Source organism: Pleurodeles waltl, chromosome 12 (genome assembly GCF_031143425.1).
Source record: "Pleurodeles waltl isolate 20211129_DDA chromosome 12, aPleWal1.hap1.20221129, whole genome shotgun sequence".
In the NCBI taxonomy this organism is placed as follows: Eukaryota; Metazoa; Chordata; class Amphibia; order Caudata; family Salamandridae; genus Pleurodeles; species Pleurodeles waltl.
This window is the reverse complement of record NC_090451.1, coordinates 607,887,457-607,912,608: the sequence shown is the minus strand read 5'-3', so window position 1 is coordinate 607,912,608 and position 25,152 is coordinate 607,887,457. Positions and strand designations below refer to the sequence as shown.

General features: G+C 44.0%; 1 protein-coding gene across 3 annotated transcripts in view; it reads left to right on the top strand.

The window, feature by feature from the left end:
- The window catches only part of ARHGEF11 (Rho guanine nucleotide exchange factor 11), a 787,362-nt gene that overhangs the window by 339,519 nt on the left and 422,691 nt on the right, over positions 1-25,152 (top strand). For all 3 annotated transcript variants that reach the window (XM_069217872.1, XM_069217873.1, XM_069217871.1), the window contains exon 13: positions 13,973-14,074. In XM_069217872.1, the coding sequence (XP_069073973.1) occupies positions 13,973-14,074 (102 nt within the window). The remainder of the gene's footprint in view (positions 1-13,972; positions 14,075-25,152) is intronic.

Sequence of the window (25,152 nt, the reverse complement as noted above, 5' to 3'; positions counted from 1 at the left end):
GGTAGTGCGATAGACCTGATCTCTGAGGTATTTGAGTCTGCTACCAGTGTCGGGTTCAAGTGGAACTGGCAGGATTTATCCTTGTTTGTTCTCAATCTAGATAGGTCACCAAACGTCTTCAGTACATCCATTGCTCTGCTGCCCAATCATCCCTGCTCTTGGTTGGAGATGAGACACTGCTTGTTAGCTGGAGCAAAACCCGGATTAGGCCGACAGGTGTCACCTGTAGTGGGTTCTGACTCAGTCCCCCACAGTGCAAGTGATTCTGCCGCCCAAATCCAGTAGTCTCATTAGAATAATGAGAGCCTACACGACAGACCGACATTTGAGCATCTTCACTGCACATTGCAAATTTCAGGGCATCTTTGACTTGAGACAGGCCTTATTAATAAGGGATATGAGCTGTTTATTTCTTCCTGCTTAAGGCAAAGGGCAGAATAATAAAATGTTTGGTTGTGAATCCTATTTAAAACTGCACAGGTGGCAACGAGTGAAATGTTGTTTATAGGACGACCAAGCATATCAGGACTCCCATTAGTGAGATGCGTAAAAAGCGTATTCAAGTAAAATGATGCCTGGTTGGTATTGACATTGAAAGTAAAAGAAAATTTGGGGGACATTTTCAGAGAAACGTCCTGCTGTCTAGTCTGAAAATTTCTTAGTTCTGTGGATTTCGATGGCTCCTAAAAAAACTTACAAGTTTTGTTAATTTTGTTTGCAGCAGAATTGACGTTTGCAGCTGATGTTGATAGGTTCCAGAGAGGTTGCAGTTGAACGGTGTTCATTGTGATTCTTAGCTAGTCTGATCAAGGGGCAAATCTTGAGTAGCTCAATTAGACAGTTTGCCAAAGAGAAACTTTTAGCGAGTTGTTCTGTGGCAGCTAACTAAGTCATGAGGCATAATCGTTTTAGTGAAGGTTGCTGCACGTTGAATTCTAATCTGATGTGGTGGATTTGGCAGACAGAAGAACTCCCTTATGTTGGATTGCCTCCTTTCAAGCCAAGAGATCAGTTTACCCGAGAACGCCTGTAGGCCATAGTTGATGACCGATAATAGTGCATCTATTAAGGTTGTTTCTAAATTACTATAAAAATGGCAAATTACATAGACTACCGATATGACCTTGGTTTTTAGATGCACCCTATTTTCTTTAAGTGAGCCTCGATCATAAAAGCCTTCACAGAGGTAGCAATATTTGATTTGCTGTTAAACCTTGGTTTCCCGCGCCTGCCATCTTGTGAGCTTGCAGGATTTGTTGCTCAAGACTGTCATGTCAATTCCTATTTTGTTAGCAGCTTTGAACATATTAAGAGCATTCAGTGATTTCTGCAGACCGAAGAGATTGACCTCAGTGGATTAATTTATTTATGAAAGTATATAAGCGACTTGCTATGATTTTCGCAAGTATTTTAAATTATGTGTTTAGCAGTGAATTCGGCCTATATGAGGCACAGTCCTCAAGTGGCTTCCTTTGTTTATAATTGATCATTCTGTTTGCCATTCCCAAGTTTAAATAGAACTTCATTTCGTAATTTGCGTGGCATTTGGCCAATGGGTTCCCTGAGATTACGATTCAGATATTTAAAGAATTCAACAGGATTCCATTATCGCCCGGAGACTTAAAATCCCTATCCCTTCCCTTATTTCCTCAAGTCTGTTCTCTTCTTCCAGAGTAGCTCTATCATTTTGTGCCAGAGTCTGCAGTAGGAGATCCTGTTCCATACCTCCTATATCCCATGGGGACAGATCAAGTGAGGATTAATACAATGTCTTTACTTAATTGGGAAAGGCCATTTCAGTTTAATCCGGCAAGATTGGCAGTTCCTCTAAAATCAGTCTCAACTGATGAACCCATCTCTGACTCACATCCCTGCGGGCTTCCCAAGATAATTATTTGGCCACTTTGTTCCCTGGTTTGCACACTTAATTTCCTAGTTTGTACACTCTGTATTGTGTCCCCTGGAAATGTGCTCCTCCCTCTTGTTAAACCAGTTGTTTATATTACTCTCTCCGTAATCCTAAATGAGGGACAGTTCCTCAGATGGAGTTTGGATCTAATTTGTTTTCTACTCAATTCTCCATGTAATATATTGTCCATACTCCGTCCTTAGGAAGACAGTTTAACTCTTTTTAGCTTTTGGCCAGGTCCACTTCGGTAAACTTAAGTAAACCTATTTCCGAAGCTGTCCTTGCTAGAATGATTATCAAGTGTGTTCATGTTTGCTCTGCCATATTCAGGTGTACACTATTCTGTGCAGAGGCCTAATTTCACTTGTGAAAAAAGGGAGCCACAGTGGCTTTACTTAGTAATAGCCAACCCGTAAGCATGTAAAGCTGCTACTTAGTCTCGCAGCCACACTTTCACCAAGTAACATTGTGGAAACATGTTCACGCCTGCCAAAAAGTGCAGGTCTGGCAAATTGTCTTTCAAATCTTGTTTCAGATGTCTTCCACTACATCTTCCAAGTGTCCCCTTTAGGAAAGATGGCACTGATTTTCAGACTTTGGAACGCCTGTGATAGAGAGCATCAAGTGCTCAAACTGAAAATATTGCTTGTATGTAAAAATTAGTTTGCACCGTGCAGTGTTGTGGATTTATATGTGCTCTCCCACCCCCCTTGATGGGAGCTGATGCTATGAAACTGGTAACATGAATTTAATCTAAATACAGTTTTACATTACGCAAGCGCACATCAAGTGCCCAACTTTGCATCCCCAGATCAACCTACTCATACCTTCTTGGTAAAACATGTCACAGCCTGTCTTGGTGCGTTGTGGATTTTAGTGTCTAATAGGTGGCAGGAGTGTGCAAAACATGTGAGCCCATAATACTAAAAGCCACAAACCATTGCTACAGCTAAGCAACATTTTCCTTACTGCATCTCCCTTTATGATCATAGGCTCAGGGAGGCGCAAGGCAGGTGTAGCAGATGCTCCTCCTTGCTATCATAATTTGCACCCATACATCGAGGGTCTTTTCCAGGTGAGGAATCGGTATACCTATATAATGGTTCCTGATAAAGGTTTGAGTTAATTGACTTGTTAATGATTAGTGAGGAATAGTAGTGACATGGGTCACTTGAAGCACACTATATCCCTGATTAGGAAAGAGATGTTTTCCAATCATGGCTGTGCAAGCTACAGCATTCACCAGGTGAAGATTCATATATCACATGATGGCCTAAGTTGGAATTGGCTCACTCTGGAGAACCTGTTACCAGCCCAGACCACGTCTTACCAAAAGTTTGAAGACATACCTTTGATGTCAGCATTTGCCAAATTAAGATTCTCATTGTATCATTTAAAGTCTAAAGAAGCCTGAGATGCCACCTTGTGAAAGCTTCAGAAATTCATCATGGCACCAGGTGAAAGATGAAGCTAATAATGTCACTCCTTGAAATGTGATGCTAATTGTCTCACCATGTGAAAAGCTGAACCTCTTGTTTGTAGATGAATTCTGGGGAGGTTAATGTCACACAGTTAACACTGTTGGGAAAAATTAAATGTAGTGTATACTGGCCTAGCACATTGGTGATGTCTGTTCCAGAACCCTCCCCATACTTCTCCCACCCTGAAAGCTAAAGTTGAGTTGAACATCTTGGTACAGCTGTTTCGATGCTTAGAAAACTAGCTAAAAAAACAAAGTTCATGGCATGTTTAGTTGTAAATAGACATGCTCTACAGACTCCTGCCATCTACTGTTGGACCGGTACGTGTGCAACTTGTTTTTCTTTGAAGAAGTGTTTCGAGTCAGAGGTATAGTGATTCCTCCTATTAGTAATGTGCATAGGGATCTGCCCCATTGTTAGATTGTTTTTTCTCCTCCTTCGACGTGTAGCTACTGAGCTCAGGTCAACTCATCACAGTGTTCGTCATTGGGGGTGGTTTACGATTCTCCTTTCCCATTGGTGATAATGAACAGTGCTTACAGTACCTTTCAGTTTCATTGCACACTTCTCCGGGCACGGTGACCAGGTTCTACTCAATGCCCCCTTGGGGCCCCTTACTCCTCTTGAGGCCTTCTCCTTCGTCTTTCCCTCAAACATGTTGACTGCATGGTGGAAACAGCTACATTTTTTACACTTTTTACAGTGTCTTGCAAAGTATCCCTGGACAGACCTCCATCGGGTTTGCAACTTTTGCCTGCCCAAGGAGATTGACAAGGCCTGCTCTGTCTGCCTCGCTTCCCACTTCAAAAAGACATTATGGTGCCAACGTGATTGACGACTCGCTTGATAACCCATTGTTTAGAGACAAGGAGACAACACTCCTGACCTCTTCGTGGGATGTCGATGAGGAAACAAAGCTGGACCTATGGGTGAGCAGCCCCCTCATTCTAACCCCGATCTGAGCTCTCAGTTCCTCAAGGTCCAACCACAGAAGACATTATTATGATAACTACATCCCTCCCTCTGCAACCTCCCTGATATCTAGCTCAGGTTGAACACTGCCCTTGTGCTGCTCTGGCATCAAGCCAAGAAGACCAGCATCCGGCTTCCGATCTACCGCTGCTTGAAACAGCAACATAAGCCCTTTGATCCAACTCAGTCAGGCATTGGCACAGAAACAGCTGCAGAAGACTTGGCTCTTGGCACCAACAGCTCTTTCGATGCCAGCATTGAAAACCCCTCAAGGCCCTCTTCGACTCTGAAGGTTGCATCAGTGTTGAAACCACCCCTGACACCAGCGAGCCAGAAACCATCTTCAGAGCCAAAACTTCCACGACCCAATGCTCTGTCCTTCACTATATCTGAGAACCAGGAGAAGCCGATCCTGCAGCCTCTAGAGGGGGAGCTCGACACCCGGCAGAAGCCGCTCCTCATTCACCAGCAAAGCAACAAGATCCCTACCCAGCGTTCACCAAAGACTCAGGCCACTATCCCTCACAGGAGAAAATTCACTTTTGAGGAGACTTGCCCTGGAGCCTGAACCACCAGCCAAGACCAAAAAGCATCAGGATCAGGGGCGCTAGCTCTTACCTCCTAGAAACTGACCTCCTCCTCCCTCTTCTCCCACACTCTTTTCCTTCTCCACTGCCTGCATCACCTCAAACACCAGGAGCACCTCCTCCTCAAAATCACCAATGTTCCCCACACTCATCCATTGTTTGGGGCGTAGGGGCAGTCCAACGTACCCACTGATTCCTATGTGGCACTATTTGACCCTCGGCCCCATTATGACCAGTGCGATGACTACGATGTCTACTCACCCAGGGACACTGACCTAGATCTTTACCCTACTGAACCATTCCTGCCAGATTACATTACCTCTTACCACGAGGTTGTGCATCAGGCCGCTGCCTTTCGTAGGGTGGAGATGCACAAGGTCTAGAAGGATGAGGATTTCTTTGTGGAGACGTTGTCCTCTTCCCAGTGCACCTGCAGTTCTTCTCTTACTCAAGGGAATGCTGAAAGCTGTTCTTGGAGAATTGAAGGAGCTGGTTAAAGCCAGGATGGTCCCCACCAGGGTGAAGAAAAAGTACAGACCCTCCTCTTTTGACACCCCCTCCCTCAGGAGAGTAGCCAGAAAATTACAATAGCCCCCACTTTGATCTAAAGCTCTGATGCCATCAGGCAAACGAATAGCTTACTTGTCTTTCATCCATGCACCTTTCCGTTCATTCTTTCATCCTTCCATCCATCTGCTGATATCTACTATTTCACTTTACATTCTGTCATACATTCATTCCATCAGTGCATCCACTTTGCCACATTTGTCTGTCCATCCATCCATCTGTCCACCCACCCACCCACCCACCCACCCAGGCATATCCAGTAAAAACAATCACCCACCCCCACCCCCAATCACCCTCCACCCCACCTCACCCACCTACTCACCTACCCACACCCTACCCCCACCTCACTCACCACCACCCTCGCACCTGATCACTCACTCACCTGCTCAACCAATCAGCCCCAATCACCCTACCCAATCACCCTCACCCCCATGCAATCATCTCCCAACCCTACCCAATCACCCCACCCCTCCTCAATCACACACTCAGCCACCCAACCTCTCACCCACCCCCTACCCAATCACCCACCCTATCACTCACCTTCCAAATCACCCACCCCCATCTGTCCACCCACCCCCATCCGTCCACCCACCCATCACTCCATCTGTCCACCCACCTGTCCGTCCTACCACCCACCCTCCCAGCCATCCGTCCGTCCATCCACCCACCCAACCATCCAAGCCATTCATCCACACACCCACCCTCCCAGCCAGCCATCCACCAATCCATCCTTCCAGTCTTCCAGACATCCATCCACCCGGCCATCTGTCCACCTAATCAGCAATCCATCCAACCACCTACCCACCGTTCCATACATCCATCTACCCATCCACTGATCCATCCACCCGTCCATCCATTCCTCCACCCACCCAACCCACCCACCCACCCATCCAGGCATCCAATCCAGCTATCCATCCATCCACCCACCCGCACCCAACCTTCCACCCACTCCATCCACCCACAAACCCACCCACCCAACCCAATCCACCCAACCCAATCCACACACCCAACCCAATCCACACACCCACCCATCCATCCATTGTGCCGTCCATCCATCCACTCTGCCGTCCATCTACTTATCTTTTCATCCACTCCTCCATTGATCCCTTTACTCCTCCACCCTTTTACCTGGCCCTCCATCTATCCATTCACTCATTCTTTCACCCACCCACTTTCCACATGCTCATTCATCCACCCACCCACTTATTCCTTCATACTTCCTTCTTTTCACCTTCCTTTCAGTACTCCTCCCCAGCTGTCATTTTTTCTTGCTCCAGCCTGCTCTTCTGTTGACGCTGTATTCCAGCGTTAATTTTAAGCTTTTTGTCTGCTGAGTTGCAGACAGAAGAGGCCCATAATGAATCCCACCCTGCTGTAGCTGGTAAAGCAGGGGGGTTCAGGACACATCAGAGGCAACCCCATCCAGACTCTTTCTTGGTCCGTACGGCCTTTAATCATAGGAATGCCCACGGCAGCAATGACACACTCCCACCAGACCAGGAGAGCAGGAAGATCAATGATGCAGGTGTGCGGATTGCTGCTAAGTCAGCAACCCATTGCCTCAGCGCCAGTTCCATGAGGCTGCTAACCAGGTACTGTAGGGCCCAATGGGGCGAGATGGAGGAGCTCTTTCAACACCTCCCAGATCAGTATAGGAAACGTGCCCATTAGCTTGTTTCTGAGGGGAATTATTTTTCACACACCACCAGACAGTGTTCCTTGGATGCTGCTGATACTGCAGCATGGGGCATTAATTCCAGCTTCCTCATCTGGCTTCAAGAGAGAGGGACAGCAGCATCTGCTCAATCTACCCTTCGATGGGGAGCACCTCTTCAGACTGCAAGTTGACCAGATACTGGAAAAGATTAAGGAGGACACGTATTCAGCTAAGGCTATGGAGGCTTCACAGACGCCTTCTCCCCTGGGTTCCTTTCGGACATCCCTGTACAGGGGGGGCTACCAAGGCTACCATGAAACCAATATCTTCTATCAGAGCGCTCAGCAGACCCCTTCAAAAGGGCTATTCAAGAGTAAGGTTCAGGCTTAAGAAATCCCAGAGCAGTAAAAATGTGGTGTGGCTAAGGGAGCCATGACTGCTAAATAGTGGCTCACTTTCCCCTCCCCATGATGACTCTAAACCTGTCAGTGGAGGATTACAGGGCTTTTTTTGCATGGTGACAGGAGATTATTTCTTACCAGTGGGCCCTTGCCATCTTAGGGCTGGGCTACTGCATAGAACTCACTGCAAACCCACCAAACATCCCTCCCCAAAGGCACACCCACTCCCCAGCGCATCAGCGTCTCCTTCAGGAGGAAGTAGAGGCTCTAGTTTGTAAGAGTGTCATAGAGCCTGTGTCACCCTGCCAACGCAGCGAAAGAGTGTACTCCCTGTACTTCCTTATCCCCAAGAAGTACAGGCCACTCCGGCCCTCAGGCCCCTCAATAAATACATCCTGTTAGAGAACTTCCACATGGTCATGCTCCAGGATGTCATCCTTCTACCACAGAAAGGAGACTTCATGACTGCACTCAGCCTGAAGGACGCCTATTTTCACATCCTGATCCCCTCTATTCACTGCTGGTGCATCCATTTCGTGCTAAGTGACCATCATTTTCGTTCAAAGTTCTACCCTTTGGAGTCACCACACCCCAAAAGTGTTCCCAAAGTGTTTAGCCATGGTAGCCCCCCATTTAGGAGGACCGGCATCCAAATGTTCATCCTACTGGGATGACTGGCTGATTAAAAGTGCAAATGAATTACGATGCTTGGCTCTTACCCAGACCACCATAGACCTCTTGCACAATCTAGGTTTACCATCAACACATTAAAGTCCCAACGTCATGCCATTCAAGTTCAGCCCTCCTTCGGGGCAGTCCTCAGGTCAGTCACTGGAGAAGTTTATCCCAGTAAAGCACAGTCCCATTAAAGCACAGTTTCAAGCCTTCCAGTTTTTACTGCCAATTTTTCAGTCAAATTGCCAAACAGCAGTTAGGATGGTCATACATCTAGTCATGATGACCTGCAATGCCATAGTTCCCCTTGCCAGATTATACAAGCGTCCGTTACCAGAGTGCCTACCTGCCCACTGCTCACAAGCAGAGGGTCATTGGGAACATCCAGTGTTGTCCAGTTCTCTGCAGTGATGGAACAGCAGCAAGCTTTTGCAGTGCCGGCCTTTTCTCAACCAAGTTCTGTAAGTGACCTTTACAACGGATGCTTCTCTAACTGGGTGGGTGGCACACTTATAGGACTTGACTGTTCAGGGCACATGGCAACACACCAACTGGGTCCTCCACATCAACCACCTAGAGCTACTAGCCATCCAGTTAGCACTCAGAGTTCTTCAGCCACACTCAACTCAAGGTGGTTTCCATCTGCACAGACATGACCTCATGTACTACCTCCAAAACAGGGCAGTACCATCACAGTTGCCAGCATTAGCTCAGGGCATTTGATGATGGACTGCACCACCAAGTCCATCTATTGGCTGGGTAATTGCTGAGAGTAGACCACGACTTTGCAGACCTGGTCAGCAGAATGCAGCAACAAGTCCATGAGTGGGAACTCCACCCACAAGTCCTACTCCCGTACTTCTGTCATTTGGGGTTTCCCAACGTAGAACTTTTCGCCACTGCCAAAAATGCCAAGTACTCAAACTTTGTCTCTAGGTTTCCACACCTTCAGTCCTCTAGCAAGGCACTATGGATGAATTGGTTAGGGATATTTGCCTATGCTTTTCTGCCTTTCCCACTCATGGTTCAGAGGCTTCGGAAAACATCCCTGACTCTCATCCTGGTGGCTCCTATGTGAACCATGCAACCCTGGTTCACTACTTTTTTCGACCGGTCTTTCATGCCCCACAAAAAGCTTCCCAACTGGCCAGACCTTTCCACACAGAACCAGGGCAGAGTTAGAATGTAAACCCCAGGCATCTCAACCTTGCGATGTGGCTGCTGACGTCTTGGAGTTTGGCTGTCTCATCTGCTTTCTGAGTGTACGACCATTCTCATAGCGGCCGAGACCCACAAGCTGGGTCTGCTATGTGGTCAAATGGAAATTACTTGTTCACTTGTGCCCCCATAAAACATTCTCCTCCAAAGTGGGCATATCCTGGAGGTTGGTCAAATGCTTTCAACCTGTTAAGCTAACGCCAAGAGGCAATTGCCTGCACCACCCATACCCCTCTCTACCAGCATAAAGGGGTCATCCATGGATTTCCTAGCTAACATCCCTATGTCTGACATATGTAGGCAGCTATTTGGTCCACCTCACACACTTTCACCAAGAATTAGTGTTGATGTTTTAGCTTGCTAACAAGCTAACATATGCCAGGCTGCTGTGTGCATGCTTTTTCAATCCTCTGCAACATCCTCTGGCTAGTCACTGCTTAGGGGAGAACTGCTTTACAGGCTCTGTAGAGCATGTGTATTTACAGCTACACATGCCACAAACGGAAAATGTTACCCTGTAAGCATATGTTCATAACATGTAGTGCTGTAGATTCACCTGTGCCTACCCTTCCTCCCGGATCCCTCAAGTTGTTGCAGATGCCTTTCTTCTTACTCTTTGCGTGGTCATCTTATTTAGTTTTTCTCTGCTTCATTTCATCCTCAATGATCGTGCAGAAAAAGACAATCTAGCATTAGAGCTGATGCCCATCTGCATTACCAGTAATAGGAGGAGTCACTATAGCACGTAACTCGGAAGTCTTCGTCCGAGTCCAACACTGTATGGCAGGAGTATGTAGTGCATAGGATACTACAGCACCACGTTATGAATAGATGCTTATAGGGTAAAGAACATTTTCCTTTTTTACATTTTTTCTTGGAGTTAGCATTTTTTGAAAGGTATTTTCCATTCTTTGACTATAAATTACAGTGTTAATAATTTCAGCAGTCATAGGAAGAGACACATTAACAACATTTTTTGAGTAAGTAAAATATATGTAATGTTCAACTAGAAGCCTGATTTAAAGTTTGGCAGGTTACTCCTAAACATGACTGATATCCTATGCACAATGTTGCAAGCTCATTATATCCTGTGACACTTGTAATAAGACAGGCAGCATATCCTTCACATTTGTAACAGAGTACCTAACCACCAAACTCTAAATCAGGTCCTAAGTAGTTACATAATGAAAAACAACAGTTAACTTTCAAAAAGATTATATTCAAGACATTCCCCGTTTTAATAAAGTAACAAAAATAACTGTCATATTTTTAATAGAGAAAGGTTGACAGAACATTTGAATAACTGTATCAACCACTCTATATGAGGAAATGGGGTGTATTGTGTGGTGCGGTGGTGCAACCTCACTATGTAATACATTTACCAACCCCTTTAGGTTTAGTATGCCAAACCCTCCGCTCATTTCTGGGTAGCTGTGGCACTGAACAGCAGAGCTCACACAGAGGAACGAGTGTTAAGCATTTAAAAAGCACCAAACAATTAAAGAAGAAATTGACATGACTCTCAAATCCAGCACTAATTTATTTGAGAAAAACTGTATTTTTATGAGAATTTAGGTGCTAGAATGAAAGAGATCCACCGGAGGCATAGAGTTTAAAAGCAGTAATATCTCAATGCAATTTCACACAATCATGAGCAAGCCTTGGCAAAATCGACGAATTAGACACTTAGAATCTTTTTCAAAGGAAACTAAGGAGGGTGTCAGTAAGGTCGGTTAGAAGTACTTGGGGTGATCAGGGGGACCAGCAATGTCCTCAAGAACAGTTACCTTCAGAGAGGAAGCAGTCCTTCAGCAGTTCAGGCACGTTATCCTCTTTGAAGTAGATTCCTATGGAGTGGTCCTGATGCACGGAATGAAGGGTGCTGAAGATGCTCTATTGATGCTGTGGGCGCAACACAGTTGACAGTGGTCTTTCTGCATGAATTCTTCAGTCCATGAAGATGGTGAGGGGATGCTGGTTGCAAGGTTGACGTCCTACGAAGTCCTCTCCTGTCTGGCCAAAGTCCAGTCACCACTGGACTACCAGCTGCCGTCACAGGACAATCCTTCCTAGGTCAGTAACTTGCCTTCTGAGGGTCCTAGCAACACTGACAGCATTCCCATAATGTCTCCTCATCGATAAACATGAGGACACCCTACATTCATACTGTCTCTTGACTGACTTATGATAAACTTTTGGGGGGAATATGTACGCTGGGTTCCAGGCACCATATTGCAATATATTAGGTCGCTCTGCCCATACATTAGGTCAGTGTAATCATACCACTAACCCCTATTTTACAATCATTGAAGGAGACTTATAACATTCAAAGGGTACCTTGTACAGTAAAAGTCTTATGCTTGTCCATTAGCTAAATTGTTGACAAGGATCCTGACCCATAACAAGTATCTCTTAGTTGCCCAAGTGAACAGTGAGTCTACTCCCAAACATTTATGTTACCATCCATACAGTCTCCTCATTAAGACCCTCTTTCTCAGTTTTAAGCTGAAATATCCAAAATGTTTCTGTCTCCTTTCACATTTCTGTCATTGCTCATTCTAGTTTATGCTGACCTTTCTCCAGTATGAGCCACCTCAACTCATTTTCTGTATGACATGCCTCTATACAATGCTCGACCAGCTGCTACATTGTTGGTTACCTTTAACCAGGGTAGTGACATCAATAGTTCTTTGTTGATGTCTTACTTTCTGCTACAAATGGGTGTATACCAACTTGCCCCTTAGGTTAGTATTTTGCCTGTAGGGAAACATAGGGATTTCCAGCTTTTCATCGTCTTCACTGGAGTTCATTAACTTCCAGTTACGCTCAAATACTCTTTTAATTTTATAGCTCAAATTGGAGAGGTTAATTACAAAAAACAGCCTCTTCTCAACTCTTTTAGTTTTTTCCTGTAAGAGCATCTTGATTATAATATTTAGCTTGCTTAACGGCTTGCTGGACCAGGCAACGTGGGTAACCCCTAAGGAGTAATTTCTCATTGAGAGCCTGTCCATTAGACAAGAGTTCTTCTACTGTAGAGAAATCGTGTCTCACCCTGGGGAATTCTCCAAGGGGAATTGAGCCTTTTTGGGAGCCCGTATGGAAACTGCCAAATTGAAGCACAGTATTTTTAGCTATAGGTTTTCTGTATAATGCTACTTGTAAGTAGCCCACACTTTCTGTATATTTTGCAGTACATTTCAAGTTCACATTGCTGGCATTAAACCACAAGGTCAATTGCAAAAGATTTTGTAATTCACGTGACCATATGAAGAATATGGCTATGAAGCTCAACCAGTTCTTAACATTTTAAAAAAAGGGTGCCACTTCATCATAAGTGTGTTTGCGGATGTCTCCATGTGGATATTTGCTATACTTGGAGTGAAAGAGGCTCTCAATCTATGGGTAGATCTCCCCATTGAATTGAACGAATGTATTGCTTGCAAAGTCAGAGTTGGCCTAGCAGTGCACATCTGCGGTACCAGTCTTCAGTGGCTGACTGGGGACTTGTTGATCTTGGGGGACCTCCAGGGTGGCACAATCAATGCTGCAAGCCCTGTGATATCCCTCTAATTTATGTGCCCTGGGTACAAAGGTGCCATTGACTTGGGACTTACAAGTAAGTTAGCCATTTCCAAATGGGTATCGCCACTTCGACATACACTTTTAGGGTCAGTGCTCTAAGGTCCGATTAGCAGGCTTCAGTGCACTTTCAGAGTCAAAAAACCAACAACATCAGTCCAAAAACTTGGGGGTGACCATACAAAGAGCCATTTCCTTACACTCTATATTGGTTTAAATGATTAATTTTTTTATAAAACAGGTTATTAGAAGAAAGGGAAGAGTTGTAATGTTCATACATAAAATCTATTTAATTTCTTCCAGTTCTATATCTCTTACAACCCAAACTTTGATGTATATGTGGCCCAGTCTCCTACAACTAATGTATTTCTACCCATCATCACTTTCACAGGGCACTCTGGACCCTCAGAACACTTCAAATGTTTCTGTATCTTTTGACTTTAAATATTCCCGATCTCTCTCCTTCATTTCGTATGATATCTGAACAAAAACTAGTTCCCTTAAGTATTACATCTCAGATCCCTCAGGTAGTCAGGGCATTTATTCCAGAATTATAGTTAAGGGATGTAATAGCATTGCACAGCATTAGCAGACTTTGTTTTATCCAGCAACATTTATTTCAGTGATTTACTGGCTGACACTTGTTTACAATACAATAATGAAATTAACAATCTCATTCAATTCTTTTTTTTTAAACAAAATTACTTGTTTTTTTAGATGTGTTGCTGGTTGTAAGCCCTGGGATTAATTTGGTTGAAAGTAATTCTAGACTGAAGAAGGACATGGTTGCCAATTGAAGCCATAACACAGTTGTAAAATATTCATTTTATATGCTGGTGACTGTAGTGCATTATCAATGTGGTTTACAAATAATCTTTAGATTTATTTTTTTATGTAAGTTATTGTGTAACTTTTTTTTCTAGTGTGATGAGTTGTTCCAGGACTTGGAAAAGCTGAAATCCCGCCCAGCACACTTAGGAGTTTTCCTGCGATACATTTTCTCTCAGGCTGATCCCAATCCCTTGGTAAGGCAAATGCATTGTAGCAATTGTTGTTTGGATAATGCATGTTATTGTTGGGAGGTAGGAGTTATTTCGCAAGTAAGAAGCGATTGAGCATGTTAAATCATATTTTCAATATTTGAGGCGAAAAATGTCCATATTGTTTCATTCTGTACTAAGACAGTACTTCTTGCTTTTCACTCTTTTTTTGTTTTTCGAGAATGAGTTCCATATGCAATACCTTTCCCTGTATTCTACTCTTGGTCGCTCTATCACTGCTCTTAGTTTTTTTGTGACCGATTAACCATACATAAGAAGCGTACAGAATTGGGGTATTAGTTGAGGAGTGTAGCTACCCACCTGAGGTAAAAGCCACATTCCTTGTCAGGGTGAACGCTTAAAGTCTCTAAATTAGCCTAAGCTCAACCCTGTGTTAGCTATGACACAGAGCAGACAGGTTTAAATTACAGGCAGTATGTAAAGTATTTATGTAGTAGTAAAACATTAATAAAGTTGAAATGTGCAACTATAAAAGTCTCAAAACAAACAGGAAACATAAAGCAGCATTTAATAAATAAAATCACACCAAAAATGTCAAGAAATCCAATACATGGAACAGGAGATATGCATTTTTAAAGTTTTGAGTGGAAATAGTCCCAAGAAGAAGAAATTGCAAATGATAGTCAGTGGTTTCTGTAGAACATGACCTAGGCAGAATTTAATGCTGAGGGCAATGAAGCGCGGGCTCAATACACTAACCAGGTTCATCCTGTCAAAGATTTTACCTTTGGACTTTAGTCATTTACGTCTCAGTCCACCACAGGAGTAAACTACTAAGGGGGCCCCAGGACCTCAGTGGAGGCACTCAGAAACTCTGTGGGGTTGGGCAGAAAAGAGTCTAGTCTAGATCCAGTTGCCAATGGTCAGCTCTGTAGGTGCAAGAAAATACCTCCTGTAACTTATTGTGTCTCTATAGCTTTAACAGGATGTCTGCCTTATGGCCTTTGGAGTCCACTTCTTTTGTTTTGGGTAAAAGACAGAGGGCAAGTCCAGTCTTCTAGGCTCTTCACAGGTCTCAGAAACAGCAGAATCAGTTCTCTTCTGGTCTTCCACAGGTCCGGGATTGGTCTGAAGTGGGTGCCTTGGGAGGCCACCTTTATGCCTGCCAGGAGCTTGTGGGTAGGAATGATCTCTGGAGACACCCAGTCGATGAGGTAGATGTTTTTGAGGTTAGGCCTAGCCACTTTGGGCATTTTCCAAGCTGGCCTAATTCTTCAGCTATACTAAATGCTAGGCCATGAGGACTGGGTGTGTGGTGAGGTGAGTTCCATAGTGGTAATCCTAATGCCCCCCGCTTCCCCTCCAAAACACACACATACATCTGACACTTAAAAACAGCCCACAACCAAGGCTCATTGTCTCTGTTATGTGAACAGTTCACACCTCACAGCAACCATCAAGCTGCCAGGTGGCAGATGGATAATTACAAAACAGGCTTCTAGAGGCTTCGTGCAAACTACAGAAGGTCACATTTCTAAATTACCTTTTCTGTAATAGACAACATTTGACTTTAACATTAAAAGTGTGGTTGTTTAACTATTAAAGAGTACTTAGAATATTTCTCCACCTCTTTAATTTGGATGCAGTCAGCGCTTCTACAGTAAAATAGCTTTTATGTTTTTTCACTATAAGGACACGTGGAATATAAAAAGTGTATATGCCCTACATTTGAGTACTATGGACCCTACCTCATGTAGGGCCTACCTCAAGAGTGACTTAATATTTCGTTATTAGACTGTTTAGGCTTGTTAAGTGTTCATTTTGACAAGTCAGATTGGAAGTTTAAAATGCACCCCAGGTAACAGTGGTAGGCATAGTGACATGCTTTACGCTGTTACCATAGTGGTTGACGCAATGAGTGCTGCAGCCCACATGTGATTTTTAACTTACAGGCTCTAGATCAGTGATACTCAAAGTACGGCCCGGGGGCCGCATGTGGCCCTCTCGACCTTGACATGTGGCCCTCTGGTACACAGCAGCACTCTGCTGCTGTTCACACTAATAGATGCTAACAATAAAAAATTTTTTTAAAGAAACATGCAAGCATTTATTTAAAGCATTATTGGTGTTAAAAAAAAGAAGGTAACTCTTAAGTCCTGCATCATTTAACTTTAGGAGCACCTTAATTTTAAAGTAATCTTGCAGCGAAGTGCAAACATATGATAACGTCTCAAAAATCAAACAGTGTATTTAATTAACATGCAGAAACTTTTCACTTCAGTACATCAGATTATATCAGCGGATTGAGAAGTATTACCTTAAAAGTTATAGTTTTCAAACATGAAGTTAGAAACATCAATTCTTCCCCCTACCCTGACAATGCCAAGAGTGAAATGTGCCAAGTAGGTTGTTATGTGCAGCCTTTGGGTGACCTGGGTTCCTATTATACAAGTAAAACATTATAGTTTTTTAAAATCAAACATAGGAGAAGGTTTTGTACAGCGGACATCATGAAGTCATGTATTTTTTAGATCCTGTTTATGTGATAATGAAGGGAAGAGAAAAAAAACTATTGCCTAGGATCACACAACTTGGTAAAGTGGGGAAGCCGGGATTAATCCAAGGTTTTCTGGTTTCACATTGTGCAATTCAGCAACGACATGTATATGCTTTGTTTCATCTACACCCACCTTATAACCAATGCCCCCCCAACACCCCCACCCCAACCTCACCCCGCTGACATCAATGCGGCCCTTGGACACATAACAGACCACATCTTTTGGCCCCTGGGAAAATGTTTGTGAGTACCCATGCTCTAGATACACTATGGGTACCATAGACTAGGGATTGGTAGGAAAGCTAAATATGACAATCAGGAGTAAACCAGTGTTACCATGTTGAAAGGAGGAGCATGTGCACTTTACCTCTGGTTACTTGAGTTATAGTGCAGAGAGCTCTATAACCATCAAAAATAGGGTTCAGCAGAAAGATGAAAAATGTGAGGGAGAAGGGGCATGCAGAAACTGCAAATTTCCAACAAGAAACAATTAATTCACACATCTGTAGGTATGTGTCTAGGATCTCCACTGGCTCTTCCTAATGTTCTGTTGTGTCCCCTTTCCGATAGGAGCTCTTGCTAGGGGATCTATGCTAGAGGTTGGAGTGTTGGATCACCTTGGCAGTGGGTCCTACCGCTGGGCACCAGACAGTACTTTGCATTCATTTGCAAACTTCTTAAGTCAAATCTGCACACAAAAATATAACCAGATCTCCTCTCTCATTCCAAAGGGGAATGGCAGCAGTATTTTGTCTCTGGGCTTATGGAGTCTCGGAGAACACAATCAATCTTGGACATTTCTGAAGCCTAGAGACCCAAGGGAAATTCTTACCCAGAATTCCATGCAAACATCAATGTTCATGTGAAATAGTATTTTTCCACTACATTGGTGACAGAAATTTAAGGCACTTTCAACCAGTGACCATAGTCTGGCTTCTCCTGATAATAATGCTGTCCCCATTTTGTGGGTGGACCTAACACATTCATGTCCTAGGAATGGACCAAAATTGTAACCATGTGCCACTATATCACTTTAACACAGTCCAAATTCTAATCAGAACTGTTTTTTATCACGAGAAGCACGGCAATGTGGGAGGGGGGGGGGGTTAGTAGGACTTTTTGTCTCGTCGCAATATCCAGAAGTTTTTCTCACTGAAACATACAACATATAATTATCCATGCAATCCACACTCCCAGGTATCTAGTTTTCAGAAATACCTGGGGTTGGTAGATTTGACTGGGTGTTGGCTGCTTTTTGCCCAGATACCACAGCTGCGCACAACTCCCAAAAATATTGAAATTCGAATGGAAAAACCTAGGTGGAGGCCAGTCACTGGTGGTAGGTCCACCTATGGATGTGGCATACCCTTTTATTGGGAGAAGTGTGGAGATACAAAACAGTAGAACATTTGCTATTATCAAATACATATTTCTCCATTTGTGGCTTTGAAATCTAATTCAGTGTGTAGGAAAGAACACGTTTTGCAAAACTCCATCTGAATAATATTATTGGTAACCCTCAAATTAATAAGTCATGCGAATAACCACTATTCCTAAACTAGGATTTTTGAAAATCGTTACACATGAATCGCTTTTCTTTATCCTCATGTTTCATTCTTAAGATTTTACCTTTTGAATTGATGCATGCTCTGTACATAATGAGAAATCCTAAGCGGCAGCTCTGTTAATGGTTCATGGGTATTTTATGTTTTTAGACAACCAGCAAACACTACAGATCTCTGATACCAGAACACTCTGTTGGACGTCAAGGATTTACCTCCATAGAACACATAGGGTCAGAAAATACAAATGCAAACATTTTCACCTGTTTTAGTTTTTTCCTAGGTCCCTTCATTAGTTTTTCACAGTGTAGATTATTTGGGGAAACCAAGAGCTTTAGACACCAATGAGCCTTTACTGAATTCAGAATTTTGTCTGCTTTTCAGAAATGTACAGCTTTCTGGGTTCACCCATGGGTTTCTCACTTCTTACTGCCACACACTGCAAGTAGGTAAAACTGCAAAAGGAGAACATTTTGATTGCCACTTAGAACACTACACAAACTATGGTACAAATGTGTTTGATTTAAACTCTACCTGCTCCTAAAATCTGTGATGGGAACAACTGTAGCACAGCAAATCTTCTGTTGAAATCATTCTCAGAAAAGGTAAAATCCAGTTTCTTTCACAGCATATCTTCCCATTTTTCTATTAGAAGGTTTTGTTGGCATGGCCAGAAAGATACCCCCCCCAAAAAAATGCTTTCCTCCCTTTTGAATCTGGGGGCCTGGGCACTGAGCTGCATGGTGCTGGGAGCAGCCTTGCAGATCCCTGGAGGCGCTAGGATGGCCCCACGAACTAGGGAGGCAGCAAGTGTGAAGGGGCGAAGGCCAGTGGGCTTGTCGAGTTTCAGAGATACACGGGACCTTGGCAATAAGGTTTTGATGCCTGTGGCTGGGATGGGGAATTGAGTGGTAGCAGTGGCTGCCAGGACACCTGCAACACCAGCGGTAACCTCCCAAAAACCCCTGAGTGCGAGGACTGGGGCCTGAAGTGACTTTGCCTTTCTTGCCCGTTGCGCTAACTTACCTTTGCCTTTTGACCCTTAGGCCTGGGGGAAGTCAATCCCAGGCGTAATACAGGGCAGTTTAAGCTGTAACTGTGCGGATATAGAGGCCGGTGCTCCTGTGAACCCAGAGGTGAGGAGGAACATACCTGGGGAGATGCTAGGGAGCCTTCTTTCACAGACTGAGGTTATAAACTGGTGCATGGGACTGTTGATATTGCCAGAGGAACCAGTAGGGAGTCCTGTTAGTGATTCACTCTCCCTGATTTAGAGCACTGTCCCGAGAGATGGCTTAAGGGACACCGTGGACTTGGATTGCACTCCCAGAAAGGAGAAGGAACCAAAACTGCCTTGTCTGGGGAAAATAGATACTCTAAGCTGGTGGATGCCATTTCTAGATTGGGCACTTATACCACTTTGGCACATGCAGACCTCACCTCTGGCTCTAGAGGTGTAGTGATCCTAATATGCAAGACCACCTTTTGAGGTCACCCACAAGTGATTAGATCCTCATGGCATGTATGTTGGAGTTCAAGGAATATGGAAAGAACCACCATCACCATAGTCAGTGTCTGTGTGCCTCCACCATTACAAGCACTCAGCCTGGAACAGGTGGCAGCCAGTCTTATGGAACACTCCTCGATGCACATAACAGGCAGGTAACTTGATGATGTCCTACTTCCTCGTATAGAACGCTCTAGATAGGTGGCGGCTCGGTCCTGCAATACCCCGTTGGTACGCTTTGATGGGACTCTCTGACCTATGGCGGCAACACAATCCAAATGTGAGGTTATTCATATTTCTCGGGTGCATGGGTTTTTCCCCAACTTGATTGTTTTGCCCCTGCTGGAGACATCAGTGAGATAATAAGGGCAGAATTTCTAGTGAGAGGCTTATAGGACCATTCCCCTCTTTTGGCGACCATAAGGCAAAGGAGACAAATGGGATCCCTGAGTTGGAGGCTAAATGATTAGGACCTGATGACCGCAATGTTGCATGGGAAGTACAAACTGACACTGAAATCTACTTTGCGAAAATGTAGGTTAGGTGGAGTCTGCCTGAACGCTTTAGGAGGCCTATGAAGCGGTGATACGAGACCACTTGCAAAATATCTTTGCTCACACAAACGGTAGAGGGAGTTGGAGCATATCAAGGAACTAGAAGATAGGCTTTGCCCCCTCCAGACGGCCTACCAAGATGCTCCACCCCTGCAATTGCTCAAACAATTAGTGGTGTTACGAGCAGTGTACAAGGAGTTAACCCAGTGGGAAATTAGAAAAAAACATCTAGCCAACCAGCTCTGCTTATACGATGTTAGTGATAAGGCGGATAAACTCCTTGCTTGGCTAAGTAGGAGAGAGGCAGAGGTACATTGGGTTGAGTCTATTGAGGCAGACGCAGTAGAGTTCTGCCTGACCGGCATCCAAATATTGGCAGATTTTGCTAAATATTACATAGAGTTCTATGCAGCGCATGAGCAAGAATCGCTCAGACATACATCTGAGAGTTTCTTGTTGCAATAGATGCCCCGGTTCTGTCCTGTGAGAACCGTGCGGCCCTTGAGAGAGATGTGGACCTTGAGGAAGTATGGGCAGCCATCTCCAGGCCTAAACCTGGAAATACTGCCGGGCTGGATGGTCTCCTGGCAGAAGTCTTTAAACAATATGCGAGGATCTTGGGACCGCATCTCCTTAACGTGTTTTGAGAGGTGAGAGACAGGTGTGTGCTGCCAACAGGTCTCCACTGTGCAACTGTACCAGCAATTTATAAAGAGGGCAAAGCTAAGACCTGCTGTGATTCATACCGCCCGATCTCACTTCTCAACATAGAGGCCACAATTTTGGCAACTAGATTGACCAAGGTGATAACTTTGCTGATCCTTTAGGATCAATCCGGATTTATGCGTGGCAGATTCACCCGGTTTAAACTACGATGGCTCTGTAACTAGCTAGCAGAAATTCATGTTAGGCCAACGTCTCACCTCTTTCTCTCGTTGGACGAAGAGAACACATTTGAAGTTATCCATTGGCACTACTTTCAGCAGACCTTGGAAAAGATTTCTTTATACGCAGGTGATATCCTCCTCTAAGTTACGAGCAGGCAGTATATGCTCCCAGTGATCTTTGAGACTTATAGACCTGTTTAACACGTAATCTGGGTAAAAAATGTATTGGGACAAATCAGTGCCTTGCGAACTATATGGACACTGGGATACTTTTGCCTTCCCGGGCCGGCTGCAGGTGGAAGCAGAGAGCTTTAAATACCTGAGCATTCAGGTCACTCCTGATAAGGATTTGTGTCTTGCAGCTAACCTTGGGAGCGCTGGCTTCAACTCCCCCTGACGATCCTGGGAAGAGTGACTCTGTTTAAGACGATTACTCTCCCCAAACTATTGTATTGTCTTGAAAAAACACCACTACATGATTCTGGAGGAGCTAGTCCATAAAATAGACAGAGAGGTTCAGCTGTTCCGCTGGGACGGAGGGCACAATAGAGAAACGCTGCAAACGTGTCTGCAGAACTCCTACAATAGGGAAATATCACTGCCCGGTATTCGGGCTTTTGATACCTATCAATGATTGTTTTTTCACTGTGCAAAACTATCCCCTTTACGTGCTTGAAAGGGCCTGGCTTCTGCTGTGTTCCCCTCATCCATTTTATATACAGGGGGGCTGGCCTCGGGTAGGCTGTTACCAGCAACACAGGTGTCCCTGGGGGTATGACCCAGGGAATCCAGGTTACCAGGTTGGGCCTCCAGGGTCACTAAGGAAACACCTCTATGGGTAAGGGAGTATGATCGGGGAAATTAGGAAGTTTCATGGATTCGGTCCGTAGGACCTCACTGACATTACAAAGATGGGGGATGTCTTAGAGAGCTGAACCCTCATGTCTTTTGCCTCACTGCAGAGAGTTTATGGCCCCCACCCCAATCAGTATTTTAAATTTGCTCAGCACCAACATGTCTGGATGGCGGAGGGGCTGAACAAGATGGACATACCAGAATATGCCCCACTTGAGGGACAGTTACTTATGTAAGCTGGTACCCTACACTTAGAAAACTATTACCACAATGTCCCAGATAACTTGGATTGGCTGTGAGAGAGATGGGAGGGAGAACTTGGGGAATTGGATGATACTGACTGGGTGGCAGCCCTAATGCATCCCCAGAAGGTGACAATCAAATCCCGTCTGCGACTGGTGTAGTTTAAGGTGCTTCACTGCATTTATTATGACTGTAGTAGACTGCATAGGATGGGAAGAGTGGCATCCCTGGAATATTTGAGGAGTTGGGGGTGGGGGGGGTCTTTCTCCACACGCTCTGAAGTTGCCGTAACATTCAGACATACTGGTTGACCATCCTTCAAGAGCTCCAGCCTTTCCTAGTGGTGGATGTCCTACTTGACCCGATGTATGTTCTGCTGAGTACACCCACCGAAATAGATATCCTGGGGGCAAAGATCCTATTCTGTAATTTGGGTCTGATTGTAGCTAAACAATATGTGGAAAGATTTTGTGGTGTGCTGGAGACTCCCATGCTTCGAGAGTGGGAGGATGGTATGGATATGTTCATGGCAGCAAGAGTAGCTTATGGAGCAAAGGCTGCCCCCAGAAATTTTAAAAAGTAGGGGGACCTTGGATGCCCTATTATAATTTGGGAGGCGAAGATAAGGAGGCTGTAGGCCAGGATCAGGGTGGTGATGAGGCTGGGATGGGAGGGTCCTTTAGCTGAGAGCCAGGCACAGAGCTGTTCATCCTGACACCATGGAGTGCTCTATGCCCAGGACCTGGCTGTGAATCTGAACTTCCAGGAGACCCACCTCCCTTTGTTCCTCCCCACCCCACCCTCTTCAATTTACTTTCCTCTGCCACCACTGTCGCGCTTATGTGTTGATGGGACTTGACATGCTGGACTCACCTTGGTCTGGATAAAAGTTATGAAGGCTTAAGAGCAAACTGCCCTAAATATGAAAAGATGGCGTTAGCGCTAGGAGAAGAAAGCTTCTGCATTTAAGAGTTTAGAGTTTAAAAACCCCTAGAGGCACTGCATTAATTTAAAGTCCCTGCAGGCACTTAAAAAAATCTAGTTAAAAATATTGCATCCTTTTAAACCACTGCATCATTTAAGAGGCACTGCGTCATTAAAAAAAAAAAAAAAAAAAAAATACATCCACTGTTACCTTTTTAGAAAATAATCATTTCAGAGGAGCATGTGCTTCTTTACTGGATTTACATCTCCCCTTAGGTTCTTCAGCAAGTACCTTTCTTCCTGGAAGAAGCTGAAAATGTACCCTTTTTCATTATTCCTTCCTGACAATTAGTTCATTAGACCATGACACTCCCTCTTCAGTTCCTGTATTTCACGCTTTTTAAGAGTGGTATCCCCAGAGTCTTTCCATAGTATGTATATAATGTAAGTAAAGGTGAGTAATATTTTACTACACCTCAATTTCATAGATCAAAATTTGCTATAAGGTTGAAGTTTTCCATTTGCAGTATTTTTCCTAAAAACGTTCTTTTTATTTTTGTTTATGGTTAATGAAACCTCTTAAAATGTTTATTTTTATACATCTATTAAATACTTTTCTTGTTTTATTACTTTATGGATTGACTTAGATGTTAGTTCAGTCACAATTTTTGTTTGATCAGCATGTGACCATAAAAGAATCATAAAACCAATATAACATTTCAAAAGCATTCAGTGTAAAATAGACGTATAAAAGGGACTTCTTCACAATAAGACAATTGCACTGTGCCATAAAGCACGTTTGAATATATGTTGCAGTTAAAAAGCAGAACCTCGCTGTTGACAATGACTGCAGAAGTGCTAAGGCGCCCTACAATATCTAATGTTGGGTAGTTTTAAAAAGGTAAGAAAGTACATATTTGTCATTGATGCATAATATATGCTAAAAAACATTGAGTGTATGATGCATTGTACAGAGCAGCCATCACAAAGATATAGGGGTCATTTGGCAGTGCAGTTGCTATGCACATGGATAGGGCACTAGAAAATTTACAATATTAAGTCTTAACCTCACTAGCAGGAATCTATGATACGGATTGCTGATTCAGGTTAGATACGGGGACAGTACCATTAGGTGCAGATAACAGCATATGCCTGAACAGTGGGCTTAACCGCATTCTCTTGTATTACATTTATCTAGAAACTTAGACTTCAGGGTGTTCAGAAAACTGTGCTGAAATGTTCCTAGGATTTTAAATAGATCTACCAAGTCCAAGCTAATATGAGTGTTGTGAATACATCAGATCCAGAGGATTTTCAGACTGTGATCCAACTTTAGAACCAATAAGTTTGGGTCTTTGTCCAGATTTTAAACCATAAAAGGAGTGGCTGCATCTTTATGGTGTCACTAATAAATCCTAACCCAGTTTCAGAGTGGCAGTTGAAGGAGCTGGTGAATTTTGGGACAGCCAGTCGCTTCTTAATGAAGCTGTTCTCAACCCTCTCCTGCACAGTTTGGACTCATTAGCCCCAAACACCAGTCCCATTGCTGGCAGTTGTACATCATTGTGCTTTATATATGGTAGTGAGCTCTTTGATGCAAAACTGAAAACTGCAGGGTAGGTGCAGGCAGGGAACCGCTACTGGTGAGACCTGCGCTGCGGGAAAAAAATAAACATACCATCAAACGAGCAGGGAAATGTCACAGCCAGAGTTATTTCTCTGTGGGTAGGCGTCACTCATAATAACTTGATGAACCCTTGCTGCGTTTGTCAGATGCAAGAATAATAGTCCCAAAGTTTAGACCTTGTAGATTATTATATTTATAAGTGAATGACTGGACATTAGATGACCAGGATAATTTACTACACCTCTGTGGAACTATCCTGGTTGAATTCACATTTTGACACTGTCTGTTTTGGTTGTGAACTAATAATGTATCTTTAGGCTAATGGAGGATGTTAAAAATGTAACTAGGAATATAAACAACATTTGACAGGAAAAGAATCAACTGAA